The sequence below is a fragment of the Spermophilus citellus genome, assembly GCF_964194105.1.
Source record: "Spermophilus citellus genome assembly, chromosome: 18".
Lineage (NCBI taxonomy): Eukaryota > Metazoa > Chordata > Mammalia > Rodentia > Sciuridae > Spermophilus > Spermophilus citellus.
In genome coordinates, this window is record NC_138200.1 from 53,854,997 (window position 1) to 53,871,163 (window position 16,167).

Sequence of the window (16,167 nt, forward strand, 5' to 3'; positions counted from 1 at the left end):
ATTTTATTTAGAGACAGGGTCTAAGTTGCTTAGTACCTCCCTGTTGCTGAGGCTGGCTTTGAACTCATTTTTTTTAAACATTTTTTTAAGAGAGAGAAAGAGAGAGAGAGAGAATTTTTTAATATTTATTTTTTAGTTCTCTGCAGACACAACATCTTTGTTGTATGTGGTGCTGAGGATCAAACCTGGGCCGCACGCATGCCAGGCGAGCCTGCTACCACTTGAGCCACATCCCCAGCCCCGGCTTTGAACTCATGATCCTCCTGCCTCAGCCTCCTGAGCCTAGCTGCTGGGCACCACTGCACCTGGCTAAAGCTGGTTTTAAAATATACTAAGAACTCAATGACATAGTACACATGGGTAAAGCTCTGGGTTCAACCCCCCAGTACTACCCACCCCACCCCTGCAAAACAACAAAAAACTCCACTAAAGGTAGGTTAATTAAATCACTAAGAAGCTTTGTGTGCTTTGCTACTGATCCTTAACAGACTAGATAATGCCATGGAGCAAAGGCAATAGGAATATACAGAGGGCAAAACCAGCCTAAAGAAAACTGTGTTTATGGAAATATGTTTTTTTCAGAGTGAGCTTTACCCAAAAGGCTATAATAGAAACAATGACAGCCATCTAGTCTGTGTATGAGATTATCTTTAACAAAAAGAATCTTTTCCACTATAAAGAGTTTTATGAGGGCTGGGGATGTGGCTCAAGTGGTAACAGCGCTCGCCTGGCATTCGTGGGGCGCTGGGTTTGATCCTCAGCACCAAATACAAATAAAATAAAGATGTTGTGTCCACCAAAAACTAAAAAATAAATATTAAAAAAAAGAGTTTATTTCAAAGTTTTTTTTTTCTTTTTTGCATCCGTTTTCTCATTGGCACCACGCCTCAGAGGTATTGCAAGTTTTTGTTTGTTTTTGTTTTCTGTTTGTTTTTTTTTGTGGTGTTGGGGATTGAACCCAGAGCCTTGGGCACCCATGGCCTAAACACTCTACCTTTGAGTTACACCCCAGCCCTCTTTTTATGCTTTTTAGTCACTCCCTTCTTCTCTTCATGACCTTTCCCTAACTACTAATTCAGACTTCTTTTTTGGGGGGCAGGTACCAGGGATTGAACTCAGGGGCACTCTTACATTACTACCAGCAGCATATGAGTGTTCCAATTTTTCTGAATATCTTTCAACACTTGTTATTGTCTTTTTGATTGTAACCATCCTTGTGGGGCTGGGGTTGTGGCTCAGTGCTTGCCTAGCACATTTGGGGCCTTGGGTTCAATCCTGTGAGCACCACATATAAATAAAATAAACATAAAAAAAAATAACCATCCTGGGGCTGGGGATGTGGCTCAAGCGGTAGCGCGCTCGCCTGGCATGCGTGCGGCCCGGGTTCGATCCTCAGCACCACATACCAACAAAGATGTTGTGTCCGCCGAGAACTAAAAAATAAATATTAAAAATTCTCTCTCACTCTCTCTCTCTCTCCTCTCTCACTCTCTCTTTAAAAAAAAAATAACCATCCTTGTGAGTGTGAAATGAAAAAAAATATTTTGTGTGGTACTGGTTATTGACCCTAGGGCCTCGTGTGTGCTATGTAAGTACTCTATCACCGAGTCACACCCTTTTTGCTTTCTTTTTGTCTTTCTTTATTTTGGGTGGGTACTGGGATTGAACTCAGGGGTACTCCACCACTGAGCCACAACCCCAGCCCTATTTTGTATCATGATCCTCCTGCCTCAGTATTTTATTTTGTATTTTATTTTATTTAGAGAGAGGGTCTCACTGAGTTGCTTGGCACCTTGCTTTTTGCTGAGGCTTGCTTTGAACTCTCGATCCTCCTACCTCAGCCTCCCCAGCCACTGGGATGACAGGAGTGGGAGCCTGGCTTTTTGTTTTGAGACAGGGTCCGGCTAGCTAAATTGCCCAGGTTGGCCTTGAACTTGTAATCATCCAGCTTTAGCCTCCCAAGTCTCTAGGATTACAGTTGTGTGCCACCATGCAAAGAGAAATTGTTGTGTGAATAAAGCAATATAAACAAAGTATGTATAATAAGCTATGCATAATAAGTTTTGTATAAAAAGGGAAGAGATATGGGTGATAAATAAGAAACTAGTAGTTACGTGTTAGAAACTGGAGATAGCTATTTACACACATATTTATAAACACATACATTTACTTTTCAAAACATGGATGTATTTACTATCTGTTAAAAATAAGCTAAGGCAGATCTGATGGTGCACAATCCTACCTACTCAGGAGGCTGAGGCAGGAGGATCCAGAGTTCAAGGCCAATCTGGGCAATTTAGCCAGATCCTGTCTCAAAATAAAATTTAAAAAGGGCTGGGATTGTAGCTCAGTCGTAGAGCTCTACCTGGCATTTGCAATGTTCTGGGTTTGATCCCCAATGCCACATGCATCATCATCATCATCGTCAAAATAATAATAATAATAATTATTATTCAATAAACACTGCAAAGAGGAAGAATCAATGTTCTAAAGCCAGGCAGCCAATGCAGGAATGAAACCATCTTTGTCAATGGCTGTCCTCATAGTAGTTTCTTTCATTTCTAAAATTTGGGCTGGGCTGGGGACAGGAGGCTATTGGGCCCCGTTGGCATAGGACTTAACAGGATGGTCTTGGGGGAAACTCAAGAAGAGTCCATTTCCTATGGTGTTTCACCCCAAAAGAGGCTGGAGAGGTCTGGTTGACTGTGGTTGGGAACCAATTAGCATGCTGGCAACCAAACCCTCCCTGAGGCTATATCCTGGAGATTTAGTTTCCTACTTTTATATCAGCTTTCTGATACCTCCAGGATACTGGCTGATTCAGTCTGACCCTGGCAAGGGAAAGAGAATAATGGACAGCTTGATGCTGTTTTTTTTTTTTTTTTTAAGAAAGGAAGAGACTAAATTGCCAGGGGATAATACCTTGAGAAGGACAAGAACAAATTTGAGAATCATGTCATTGTATTTCATTACTGGTACAGGAAAGGAGAATGCCTCCTCCCCCAACATAAAAGAGTATGAGAACACTTAGTAGGTGTGCTTGGTGTCTGCAAAAAAATGGACAGAATCCTTGCTTCTTGCTCTGTTCACAAGGAGCATGCACAGGGTTCATCTCAACAGTTCCCTGTTCTAATTCCACTATTTACACAAAAGCAGTATAATCATCTACAAGGAAATAATGACTCCCCTGGAGCAGTGTCTCTCACACACATGAATTATAGAGTACACACTTGGACAGCTTCAGGAGAGAACTATCTAATATGTAAAATAAGCAATGTAAAGTGGGCTTTGGTGGCGTAGGCCAGCAATCCCAGCTACTTGGAACACTGAGGCAGGAGGATCCCAAGTTTGAGGCCAGCCTTGGCAATTTACCAACACCATCAGCCACTTAGCAAGACCCTGTCTCAAACTAAATAACTAAAAAGGCTGGAGATGTAGTTTAGTGGTAAAGTGCCCCTGGGTTCAATCCCCAGGACCAGGGTGGAAGTGGGGGTGAATGAAGCAGCAATGTTAAATATGTTTAAAATTGTTTAAATGTAAATGCCATCTTCCTCGGAATTTTCCTTAAGAACAAGGTCTCATTTTCAGCATCTAGAAATTACACCCCAAAGTAGTTAGCATTTACTGAGGACTCTGTGGAAAGCACTGAGCTAAGAGTTCTGATTAAGTGACCCAGTGCTTAGCTGAAGCTACTCAGTACATATTTTCAAAAAGTTTGGAAAAAATACCACCAAGCCAGGAGCGGTGGCACATGCCTGTAATCCCAGTAGCTTGGGAGACTGAGGCAGGAGGATCTGGAGTTCAAAGCCAACCTCAGCTAAAGTGAGGAGTTAAGCAACTCAGTGAGACCCTATCTCTAAATCAAATACAAAAAATAGGGCTGGGGATGTGGCTAAGTGGTCGAGTGCCCCAGGGGTCAATCTCTGGTATACGCCCCCCCCCAAAAAAAAACTATTGAAGAAATTTTTTCTTTGATAGTTTTTTCTTCCATTCAAGAAGAAAAAACTATAAACATTTTTTGTGAATATAGTGCAATGATCCTTTGAAAATATTAGCAAATTGAATCCAACAATTTACAAAAAAGACTAATGTCATAACCAAGTGAGGTTCACCTCAGGAATGCAAAGATGATTAAGTTTTTGAAAACCAATCCTTGTAAGCTACTGTCTTAACACAGTAAAGGAAAAAAAAATCACATCAGTCCAATTGATGGACAAAATATGTTTGACAGGATTCAACACCTTTTCCTGATAAAAACAAAACAAAAATAAAACAAACTCAGGAAACTAGGAGGATAGGGGAACTTCCTCAAGCTGATACAGGATATCTACTGACAAATCATAATTCATTCTGAAAGACTGAATACTTTCCTCTCCAAGATCAGGAACAAAACAGGGATGCTCATCTTGCCATTTCTTTTTTCTTTTTATATTAACATTTAAAATTTTTTTCAGAAGAATGCATTTCGTTTCATTGTACATAAACAGAGCAAAACTTTTCATTTCTCTGGCTGTTCTTGATCTCCTTGCCATTTCTATTCTACATTGGACTGGAGTCCTAAACCGTGCAATAAGGTGAGGAAAACAGAGGCATTCAGATTGGAAAGGGGAAAGTAAAGTGTCTTTGTTAGCATAGCATGATTGTTATATAGATAATCTTTTTTTTTTTTGAGAGAGAGAATATTTTTATTATTTATTTTTTAGTTTTTGGCGGACACAACATCTTTGTTTGTATGTGGTGCTGAGGATCGAACCCGGGCCGCACGCATGCCAGGCGAGCGCGCTACCGCTTGAGCCACATCCCCAGCCCTAGATAATCTTAAGAAATCTACAAAACAACTACTAGAACTGTAAGTGAACTTAGCAAGGTCATAAACTATTAAGTCATAAACTATTAAGTCAGTGTACAAAATCAATTATGCTTCTCTTTAGTGGTGGCAAATGTTTGAAAAATGAAATCATTTCACTTGTAGTATAAAAAAACAAAATATTTAGAAATAAAAAGATACGGAAAAACTTTGTTGAAAATGACAAATTTTTAAAAAAACTGGAATAAATGGAGTACTATCATATTTATGGGTTCCCAGTTCCTGGGGAAACACCAACCACTGCTCTTGCCAGTTAGAAATCTCTTCCCACTATAAATGCATCCCTTCATTTGCTTTTCCTGTACTTCAAATATATTTCTTCAACTTCTCCCTTTACCCAAGAGATTCTCTCAATCTATTCTTTCATTGTCTGTCTATATTGTTTTCTTTCTGTACTGAGGATTAACCCAGGGGTGCTCTACCACTGAGCTACATCCCAGTCCTTTAAAAAATTATTTATTTTTACCATTTAAATTTTTTTGTGTGTGTGATTCTGAGGATTGAACTCACATCTTTATGCAGGTTAGTCAAGTGCTCTACAACTGAGCTACATTCCCAGCCTTATTTTTTATTTTTTGAGACAGGGTCTCACTAAGTGCCCAGGCTGGCTTCAAACCTGAGATCCTCTGCCTCAACCTGGTGAGTCACTGGGATTATAGGCACATGCCACTGTGCATGGCCATCTGTCTTTAAAAACACAGTAGGGTCAGGCCAGGCATGGTGGTACATGCCTTTGATCCCAGCAAGGCTGAGGCAAGAGGATCACAAATTTAAAGTCAGCCTCAGCAACTAAGCAAGGCCATAAGCAAATTAGCGAGACCCTGTTTCAAAATAAATGGAAAACTAGGGCTGGGGGTATAGCTCAGTTGGTAGAGTGCTTGCCTCGCATGCATAAGGCCCTGGGTTCAATCCCTTTTTTTTTTTTTTAAAGAAAGAGTGGGGGAGAGAGAGAGAGAGAGAGAGAGAGAGAGAGAGAGAGAGAGAGAGAGAGAGAGAGAGGAGAGAGAGAGAGAGAGAAATTTCTTTAATATTTATTTCTCAGTTCTCGGCGGACACAACATCTTTGTTTGTATGTGGTGCTGAGGATTGGATTGAACCCGGGTTCCACGCAAGCAGGCGAGCGCGCTACCCCTTGAGCCACATCCCCAGCTCCCTGGGTTCAATCCCCAGCAACACACACACACACACACACAAATAAATAAATAAATGGAAAACTAAAGTTAAACCTTTGTTCTTGGAAAAATAAAAATAAAAAATAATAAAAATTAAGCAGGGCTGGAGACTTGGCCCAGTAGTTAAATGTCCTGGGTTCAATTCCCAGGACCAAAACAAACACAGACACACACACACACACACACACAAAACTGAACTCACTTTCCACAGATAAACTGCATAAGAATTACCTGAAATCCTTATTAAAAAGGTTAATTTCTGGGCTGGGGATATAGTTCAGTTTGTAGAATGTGCCTGGCATGCACAAGGCACTGGGTTTAATCCCCAGCACTGGGAAAAAAAAAAAAAAAACCTGTTGATTTCTGGTTCTATACTTAGACCTTTTGGACCAGAGTTTCTGGAAATGGGGCAGGGAATCTGCATTTTTAACATAGCCTTCTCACAAGCCTCATGCACTGGGGTTTAGTGTGAATTCATCATTTAACCAACATGTTTTGAGAGCTGTCCCATTGCGTTTGGTGTAAGTCTCTATTCTAGGAATTATATACACATATGTGTGATGTTTTTGTTTCTTTTGGAGAGCTTGTTTCTTATATTACCTTTCTATTGCCAGAGCCTATCACAGGACTTGTGATGCAGTAAATCTTCCTGAAATGATGTTGATATTTGAATCTAGAGTTTGTAGAAGATCCTAAGAACCATATGGGATTGCTCACATAGTTTCAGTCTAATAAGGGATGTAATATATTGGAAAGTTAAAATTTACAGATAGTCTGTTTCGTAAAATAGTATATGCTTAGATACTAAAAGGGGATGGACTCAATGGAGCTCAGAACAGCAAGAGTGTTTTCTGAAAAAGGACAGGTAAGTAGGCATTGGGAGGAAGAGGATATCTTAACTGGGTGGATATGGGATGGGATATCCAATGGATATGGGAACAAAACCAGTAGGTTTAGGAGTCAGTGGCTGATGCCCTAGTTATAAAGGGAATGGTAGAAAATATTTCTAAAGGAGGTCGTGAATGTATTGTGGAGAGACCTAAATTACATTAGGCTGTGAGTGATCTGAAGAAAATGACATTTTAGGATGATCAAGCTGTCAGTTACAATAGGAGTTAAAAATATGTAGCTCACAACACTACATATAACCAAATTTGGAATTCCAAAATGAGAGAACCTCAGGGACAGTTGAGGTGAACTGTATTTTAGATCAGGTAGAAACTAAAATACGTAGACAGGTGCTGATCACCAAAGAATTCGCTTAACTGTCAGATACTTACTAGTGGTAGGAACTTAGGAGGCTCCATACTCTGCCCCCAATCGCTGTCCTAAGGTCTCAGGCCAGTCGCCCTACCCTTCTAATGACGGCTGTCATTTATGTAGCAATAAATGTGCTGAGCGCTTTACGGACGCCCCCCCCCCCCATTTAATTTGCCAAACTCCTCTGGTAAGGTAGAGGTTATCCTGCTCATTTACTGGCGAGGAGACTGTGCCGAGGTTCGCCACATCAACTGCCTGGACGCAGCAAAGATGTAAACCCAGAGCTGAAGAAGGGCTGATCAAGAAGTGGGGAAGTGGGTTGGGGATGTGGCTCAAGCGGTAGCGCGCTCGCCTGGCATGCGTGTGGCCCGGGTTGGATCCTCAGCACCACATACCAACAAAGATGTTGTGTCTGCCAAAAATTAAAACTAAAAAATAAATATTAAAAAAAAAGTGGGGAAGACGAGCTTCGTGTGACTCAGAGGGATCCCGGGGAAAGGCAAGGGAAGCGGGGCTCAGGAAACACGGCTCTCCTTCAGGACTCCGCAGAACGGCGGGCCTGGTGAAAGAACCTCTCCGGAGCTTACACCTATCAACAGGCCTCCGTTAGGCGCGGTTCCAAAGTCACGACGTCTGATTGGTAAGAGCGGAAGGGCTGGACGACTCTGATTGGCTGGTTGGATCTCGAACCAGGCCTTCACCCGGTTACGGAAGCCGAGGAGGGCCCAGCGCGGGCTCTGCCTCAAGGAAGTTAGCTGCAGAAACCCAGATTGCCACGGAAAGGAGGTGTCTCGGGTTCAATGGCGACTGAAGAAGCTAGCGGCAGTGATGGGAAAGGGCAGGGCGGCGAGAGCTCCGTCACCTATTATCGATTGGAGGAGGTGACAAAACGCAACTCCTCGAAGGAACTATGGCTGGTGATCCACGGGCGAGTTTACGATATCACCCGCTTCCTCAATGAGGTGGGGCCCGGGAGGTGGGAGGCCCGTGGCAGCTGCTGGGGTGAGGGGTGAAAAGGCTACGCGTAATGTGCGTAGGAAGGAAATGAGGCCTGGCTGAGGGCGATAAGGTGTGTGAAAAGGGCCGCGACACTAATAAGGAAGCGGGGAAAGGGGAGGGGGGTCTTAGATCTGCGTGCGTTTCCACCAGCTCCAAATTCTCACGCCTTACATAATGTCACGTGATACTTATGTATTGACCCTTGCTGTGTACTGTATTAAACTCTAAGCCATCGTTAGGTCCATTTTACACAGAGGGAAACTGAGGTTCAGAGAGGCTGGGGACTCTCAAGGTCACATCCTTAATGGCCTAGATCCATTTGAACCCAGGTCTGAAGTGCTCCGTACCTGTGCTCTTTCCAGTATGCGTTTTGAAGTAATACCGTTTGGGGAGAAGTGTTTACTTCTTGAGAAGAAGCTGAGTTTTTTTTTTTTTTTTTTTTTTTTTTTATAATTCATAGATTATGCTGCTGGGACACACACACACACACACACACACTCACAAACCTTGAGTTGACCTTGAGGCAAGAAGGTCGTGAGAACCTTTTTTTTTGGCCATTGCCTTAGGCTTTGTCCCTTAAATCTTCCATCTGTTGTATTGGATCTTATTGTACAAACTCTCTGAGATCATTGTTCAATGGTTTGTGACTTTTTTATTTAAAGAAACAGGTCAGACTTTTTCATTTACTTTAACTTTACTGAGATTTAAATTACATATTATAAGTGTGTCCATTTAAAATGTACAGTTTGATGAGTTTTGACACATGTATTTGTTCACGTAATTCCAATTTCAGTTAAGAATTAGAGCATTCTCATTACCAGAAAAAGTTCTCTTGCTCCTTTACAGTTATTTTCCTCAACTGTAAAGGATGTTATTTGAATAAGTCCACCAGCTAGCCAGCAAAGATTAGTTTGTAGCCAGTGAGGGAGGAGAACACCTCCCAGTAATCCCAGTTACTTGAGAGGCTGAGACAGGAGGATCACAAGTTTGAGGCCAGCCTGGGCAATTTAGCCAGAGGCTGTCTTAACATAAGGGTTGGGGATATAACTCAATGGTAAAGCACCCCTGGCTTCAATCTCCAGCTGCCAGAAAAAAGAAAAAGAAGATTAGTTTGAGGCTGGCTTTGATGTGAGAGTGTGTAATTTTATAGGTATTTGTATAATTTTATTTTGAGTAATAGATTTATAATGCATTTATACCTTGTGATTAATTTCTTTTTTTTTTTTAAATATTTATTTATTTATTAGTTATTGGCGGACACAACATCTTTGTTTGTATGTGGTGCTGGAGGATCGAACCCGGGCCGCACGCATTCCAGGCGGGCGCGCTACCGCTTGAGCCACATCCCCAGCCCCTGATTAATTTCTTGTATTACTTTTTTTTAAATATTTATTTTTTAGTTTTTCGGCAGACACAACATCTTTGTTTGTATGTGGTGCTAAGGATGGAACCCGGGCCGCACGCATGTCAGGCCAGCACGCTACCGTTTAAGCCACATCCCCAGCCCCTAATTTCTTGTATTACAATCTTATTCTGAGAAAAAAATTCAGTTCTGTTCTCTTTCTGAGGCAAATATACTAGTAGAATTTTTTTTCTATTAATTTGGGGGCTACAGGAGAAATTGTTAATTTTTAATTAATAATTTTGTAAGAGGATGTTCTTTGTTTTGTTTTTTAATATCTTTATTTTATTTATTTATTTATTTTGTGTGTTGCTGAGGTTCAAACCCAGTGCCTCACGCATACAAGGCAAGCACTTACCGACTGAGCTACAACCCCAGCCCAAGAGGATGTTATTTGACTAATTCTACCTAGTGGATAAGCTAAATCAAGAATTTAGTAACTTCTTGCATTTGTATTGTATACAATTGTATTTCCCCCAGTACCAGGGATTGAACCCAGGGCCTTGTACATGCTAGGAAAACATTCTGCCACTAAATTACATCTCCAGTCCTTGTTTTTTTTGTTTGTTTTTGTTTTTGTTTTTTTAAATTTTGAGATATATTCTCAGAACAACTAGTTGAGAGTGACTTAGATAGGAGTGATCTTTATTTTAACAGGGGTACCAGAAACAGATTCAGGAATTATGGTTGTATAATTGATCTATGACAATCCAGCTTAGATAGATCCCTTGATTTCTCTTTTCTATGTAGTATTCAAATTTTAGCATTAGGTATGTCTTTCAGCATTTGCCTAATAAGTTTTATGTTAAAACAGTTCATAATGGGGGGCTGGGGTTATGGCTCAGCGGTAGAGTGCTTGCCTCGCATGTGCAAGGCCCTGGGTTCGATCCTCAGCATCACATAAAAATAAATAAAAGTTATTGTGTACAACTACAAAAAAGTAAATATTTAAAAAAAAATAAACAGTTCATAATGGGTAGGCAGTCATGTTTTTCATTTGTGGTTTCCTTTTCCCAGAATTTCTCCTTGATTGATTTAGAATAGACAGTGAATTTGGAAGGAACACTTAGTGCTTGTAGATAACAATAATCTCAAGTAGTGGTTTCAAACTTGTTACAGTACTTGCTGATGTAGCTAGCTAGAATGTATGGTATGCAGGGCTTCTGTTGATGCTGGGTTACAGGTCTTTGCTGGCAGTTGGCTTTTCTTACTCGTTCTGTAGTCTTTCCCTGTTTTGTTCCTGTCAAGCTCATTCATTCATTCATTCATTCATTCACTTTATCAAATATTTTTTAAATGTTTTTTTAGTTGTTGATGGACCTTTTGTATTTACTTATTTATATTTAATGTGGTGCTGAGGATTGAACCCAGTGCGCCTCACATGCTAGGTAAATGCTGCACCACTGAGCCACAACCCAAGCCCCACTTAAACAAATATTAAGCCTTTATTTTGTGCCAGATACCATTCTAGATACTGAGGTTACAGTAGTAAATAAACATGCCCTTATAGAGTTTAGTCTGTAGGATGCAGACATTAGGAGGAAGAGTTAATAACCAGAATATATACTATGTTAGATAGTGGTAAGTGCTAAGAGGAAAAATATTTCAGGGAAGAAGATTATTGAATGTGTGTGTATGTGGTGAGGAGAGATGGCTTTATGGAGATGACTAGAGTAAAGGCCAAGGAAAGGTAAGGGAGTTATCTACAGGAAGAGCATTTTTGGTAGAGGAAGCAAATCCAAAGGCCTTGAAGTGGTAGTGTGTCTGGTGTGTTTGAGGAATCAGGGAGGCCATAGTGGTTGGTTAGTAGCACATGAGGTCAAAATGATTAGGGAATGGTGGATCACGTACAGCTTCGCAGGTTTTAGGAAGACTGGCTTTTCTTTTGAGAGCAGAAATCATTGAGCAGAAGCATGACATGATGTGATTTAATGGTTTAATAGGCTCATTCTAACATCACTGTTGGGAAAACAATGAAGGAAAGCAAGGGCAGAATTGAGGGGCACAGTTAGGAAGCTGTTGTAATTAAGGCAAGGAATGGTAGCTTGGACTATACTGTGGTCGTGGGGGTAGTGAGAAGTATCAGACTTTGGATGTGTTGGGATGGTAAAGCCAACAGGATTTAATGATGCACTGGATTTGAGAAAAGAAAAAGGAGTCAAGGATGACTTCAAGGTTTTTGGTCTGCTGATCTAGAAGAATAGGGTTGCTATTAAATGAGAAGGGAAAGACCTAACATTGGTTTTCATTCTTTTTACAATTCAAAGTCACTTCCATGCTTCCTTAGACAGAGGTTTATGATCCTAATATCCTACATCTATAGATTGCCATTTTTTAAAGTGAATAGCTGTGATTAGATTATGATACTATTAGAGTTTGTGATAATTTAGAATTGGTAATATAGTTAAATTATCTTTCTCATAGCCAGGCACAGGAGGCTGAGACAGGAGCATCTTGAGTGCAAAGCTAGCCTCAGCAAAAGTGAAGAATTAAGCCATTCAGCAAGTCCCTGTCTCAAAATAAAATACACTCAGTGGTTGAGTGGCCCTGGGTTCAATCCCTGGTACCAAAAAAAATAAGATACTCATATTTGTGTACCTGAATTTAAGTCATGTTAGGTTTAATTATAGATGTACAAAAAGGGTAATATCAAATTTTTTACCAAGCTTGGGTCAGGTTTTGGGAATTAGGATTAATGTGGGAAAATATGAATCTTATTTTTTTTTTTTTTTTTTGGTACCAGGGATTGAACCCAGGGGCATTCAACCACTGAGCCACATCCCAGCCCTATTATGTATTTTATTTTGAGATGGGGTCTGGCTGAGTTGCTTTATTTTATTGAAATCATGAATAAAGATAGTATACATTATTGTCTTTCCACTATTTAGTAGTTAGGGGGAAAAATCACATAAATATGGAATTGGATCCTGCGTGTAATGAAAAATCCCTGAAGTATTTTTAAATGAGGGGTGACATTGAAACACTATTTATTTATTTATTTTTAGTATTTATTTTTTAGTTGTAATTGGACACACTACGTTTATTTTATTTATTTAATTTTATATGGTGCTAAGGATCAAACCCAAGGTCTTGCACATACTAGGTGAGCCCTCTGCCGCTGAGCCTCAACCTCAGTCCCTGAAACATTATTTTTTGAGTAGATTATTTTTGCTGAAGAGTTGAGAATTAAAGGGAAAAGTAGTACAGAGGAAAGAAAGTAAAATTATTTCAATCTCAAGAATTTATTTGAATTGTATGTCCTCCTTGCATATACCTATATGTAAAAATATGTACAGATACATACATAAAGATCATGTATTCTCTTTTGTGGCATTGGATATTGAACCCAGGGGCACTTTACCACTGAGCTATATCCCATCTCTTTTTACTTTTTTAAGACAGGATTTCACTATGTTGCTTAGGCTGATCTCAAACTCTTAGGCTCAAATGATCCTCTTGCCGCAGCCTTTTAAGTATCTGAGACCAGCAGTTACTCTCTTTTCACATGAAAGGTATACACACTGATTTGTGCCTTGATTTTTTTCACTTAACTATGTTTCAGGGAACTTTTCATGACAGTACCTGGAATTTTCCTTCATTACAGCTAGATAGAATTTATTGTATGGATTATAATTTATTTAGACAGTTTCCTATTGCTAAACATTGTGGTTTATCATTATTTTGCAATCTGGGGTCTCCTCTCAAATCAATTTTACTGAAATCTAATGTACAGACAATAAAAATGTACAGATTTTGAATATAAAGTTAATTTGTTTTCACAAATGTCGCCTATGTAAGTACCATAAGGATATAGAACATTTCTAACGCTTTTCTTCTCATACAATCACTGATTTGATTTCTAACATGTAGAATAGGATATATATTTCTAACGTCTTTCATCTGTTTTTTTTTCCTCCTATGTTTTGGTAATTTGGTCCTTTTTATTGCTTTTTATTTCATTGTACTAATATACCAAAATTTGCTGGGCCTGGTGGCGCATGCCTTTAATCCCTGCTGCTTGGGAGGTTGAGGCAGGAGGATCATGAGTTCAAAGCCAGCCTCAGAAAGGTGAGGTGCAAAGCAATTCAGTGAGACCCTGTCTCTAAATAAAATAGAAAATAGGGCTGGGGATGTGGCTCAATGGTTGAGTGCCCCTGACTTCAATCCCCAGTACACAAACAAACAAATAAAAAAATCACTAATATATCAAAATTTGTTGATCCATTCACCTGTGGATTAACATTTGGATAGTTTCCAGTTTGATATGAAGTTTCGTGTACAAATCTTTGTGTGTACATGTTTCCATGAATACTTAGTAATAAAACTAATAGGAGTGAGATTAAGTCTGTTTAACTTTTTTAGCATCTATTAGAGTTTTTCCTCAAAGAGTTTACATCACTTACACTTCCACCAGCAGTGCATGAATTTTCTAGTTTCTCCACATCTTTTTTTAAAATATATATTTTTAAAAATATTAAGTTAGTTGTAGATGGACACGATATCTTTAATTTATTTTTATGTTGTTCTGAGGATCGAACCCAGGGCTTCACATGTGTGAGGCAAGTGCTCTACCACTGAGCTACAACCCCAGCCCTCCACATGTTAATTGATATATATAAAATTATGGTTTTAACTTTCATTTCCCTGATGACTAATGATGTTCAGAATCTTTTCATGGGCTATTTATATATGTCTTTTTGTGAGGTGTGTGTTCAGTCTTGCCCGTTCTTTTTATTAGGGTTGGTTGTTGCCTTATTATTGATCTGAAAGTGTGTGTTTTTTTTTCCCCCTAAGAGCTGGATGCTAGCTTTGTGTCCCAAATCCTGGTTCAGTTTCTTCCTTTTCTTCTTATTCTTTTTTTAAAAAATATATCTTTTTTAGTTGTCAATGGATCTTTATTTTATTTACATGTGGTGCTGACAATTGAACCCAGGGCCTCATATATCCTAGGCAAGCACTCCATAAACTCTTTCTGAGTACTCTCTTTAGTTTTATTAACAATACAGTTGGTCCAGCTTTGAAAGGCTGAAGCAGAAGGATTGCAAGTTCAAGGCTAGTGTGGGTAACTTAGCAAGACCCTGTCTCAAAATAAAAAATTTAAAAGGACCAGGGATGTAGCTCGTTGGTAGAATACTTGCCTAGCATGCACAAGACTCAGTTCCCTAGCACTGAAAAAAGAAAAAGAATATATTTGTTTACTAGATAACGGTGGCAAGTGCCTTTACTCCCAGCTACTCAGGAGGCTAAGGCATGAATTACGGAGTTTGAGAACAGCCTGAGCAACCTAGTGAGGCTATCTCAAAAAACAAAAGAAAAGAAGAATATAGTTGTAGATGAGGTAGTAGTGAGTCTTCATTTAAATATCTCAATTTTCAAGTATGAGAAGCAGTATATTCTGATTTTAAAACACTGACATCAGCATTTTCTAATTCATCAGCATTAGTATTGTTGCATGTATCTACATATTTTATGATTAGAAGTTGAGCTTTTCACTTTGAACTGGCATCATTGACCTTCCTGAGAACAAGGTAAATAAGTCTTTTTTTTTTTTTTTTTTTTGGTATTATATCACCATCTTGAAAGTGTATTAAGAACTTTAAATGGTGGAGGTCACCTATAGGGCAAATATTGAGTAATACGAAAATTCCTTGGTGTGTGTTTCAAACCTTCCCTTTGGCTTGCTGTTGAACTGAATATGTTATTACACAATCTGTCCCTCCCAATGGAGCATTATTGTTTTCTTCACATAAGCCAGTAATGGGAAGGTTTTCCCCTATTCTGAAGTAGGCATCTATTTTTCTTTGTTGAATCAACATCTAAAAGGAGTGGGGACTGAATTATAAAGGATTTATTTATGCAGTGCTGGGAATCAAATCCAGGGCCTTGTGCATGCAAGGCAAGCACTCTACCAACTTAGCTATATCTCCAGTCCATTCCTTGATCTCTTTGACACGTTTGCCACTGTTTCATAATGGTTTGCCATGGGCTTATTTTTTTTTTAAGCAATACATTTTTTTTTTTTTTTTTTTTTTAGATAACTCTTATACCATGAAATTCATTCTTTTTGGGGGTACCAGGGACTGAACTCAGGGGCAATGAGCCACTGAGCCACATCCCCAGCCCTATTTTGTATTTTATTTAGAGACAGGGTCTCACTGAGTTGCTTAGCGCCTCACTTTTGCTGTGACTATCTTTGAACTCTTGATCCTCTTGCCTTAGCCTCCGAACCACTGGGATTATTAAGTTGCTTGAGGCCTCACTAAATTGCTGAAGCTGATCTTGAACTTGAAATTCTCCTATCTCAGCCTCCTAAATCTCTGGGATTACAGGTATGCACTACTGTGCCTGGCAAATTTTAAGAGTTCTTTATTCTAGATACAAGTGCAACTGTTTTCTCTCTTTCTGTGAATTATCTCTTTCACTTTCTTGAGGGTATTCTTTGAAGTACAAAAGTTTTAAATTTTGAT

General features: G+C 39.4%; 1 protein-coding gene and 1 long non-coding RNA gene across 4 annotated transcripts in view; both read left to right on the forward strand.

The window, feature by feature from the left end:
• LOC308638258 overlaps nt 1–4,870 on the forward strand; it is a 30,980-nt gene extending 26,110 nt beyond the window's left edge. For 2 of the 3 annotated variants that reach the window (XR_014019799.1, XR_014019800.1), the window contains one exon: nt 4,455–4,574. This is a non-coding gene — a long non-coding RNA (uncharacterized lncRNA). Of the gene's footprint in view, nt 1–4,454; nt 4,575–4,703 lie in introns of those variants that run through there. The other variant, XR_014019798.1, reaches the window with a different exon arrangement.
• A 3,185-nt stretch (nt 4,871–8,055) lies between these two features.
• Nucleotides 8,056–16,167, forward strand: part of CYB5B (cytochrome b5 type B) — a 31,460-nt gene continuing 23,348 nt past the window's right edge. Inside the window, exon 1 of the mRNA XM_081275532.1 lies at nt 8,056–8,261. Within this exon, the coding sequence (XP_081131658.1) occupies nt 8,100–8,261 (162 nt within the window). The 5' untranslated portion in view covers nt 8,056–8,099. The remainder of the gene's footprint in view (nt 8,262–16,167) is intronic.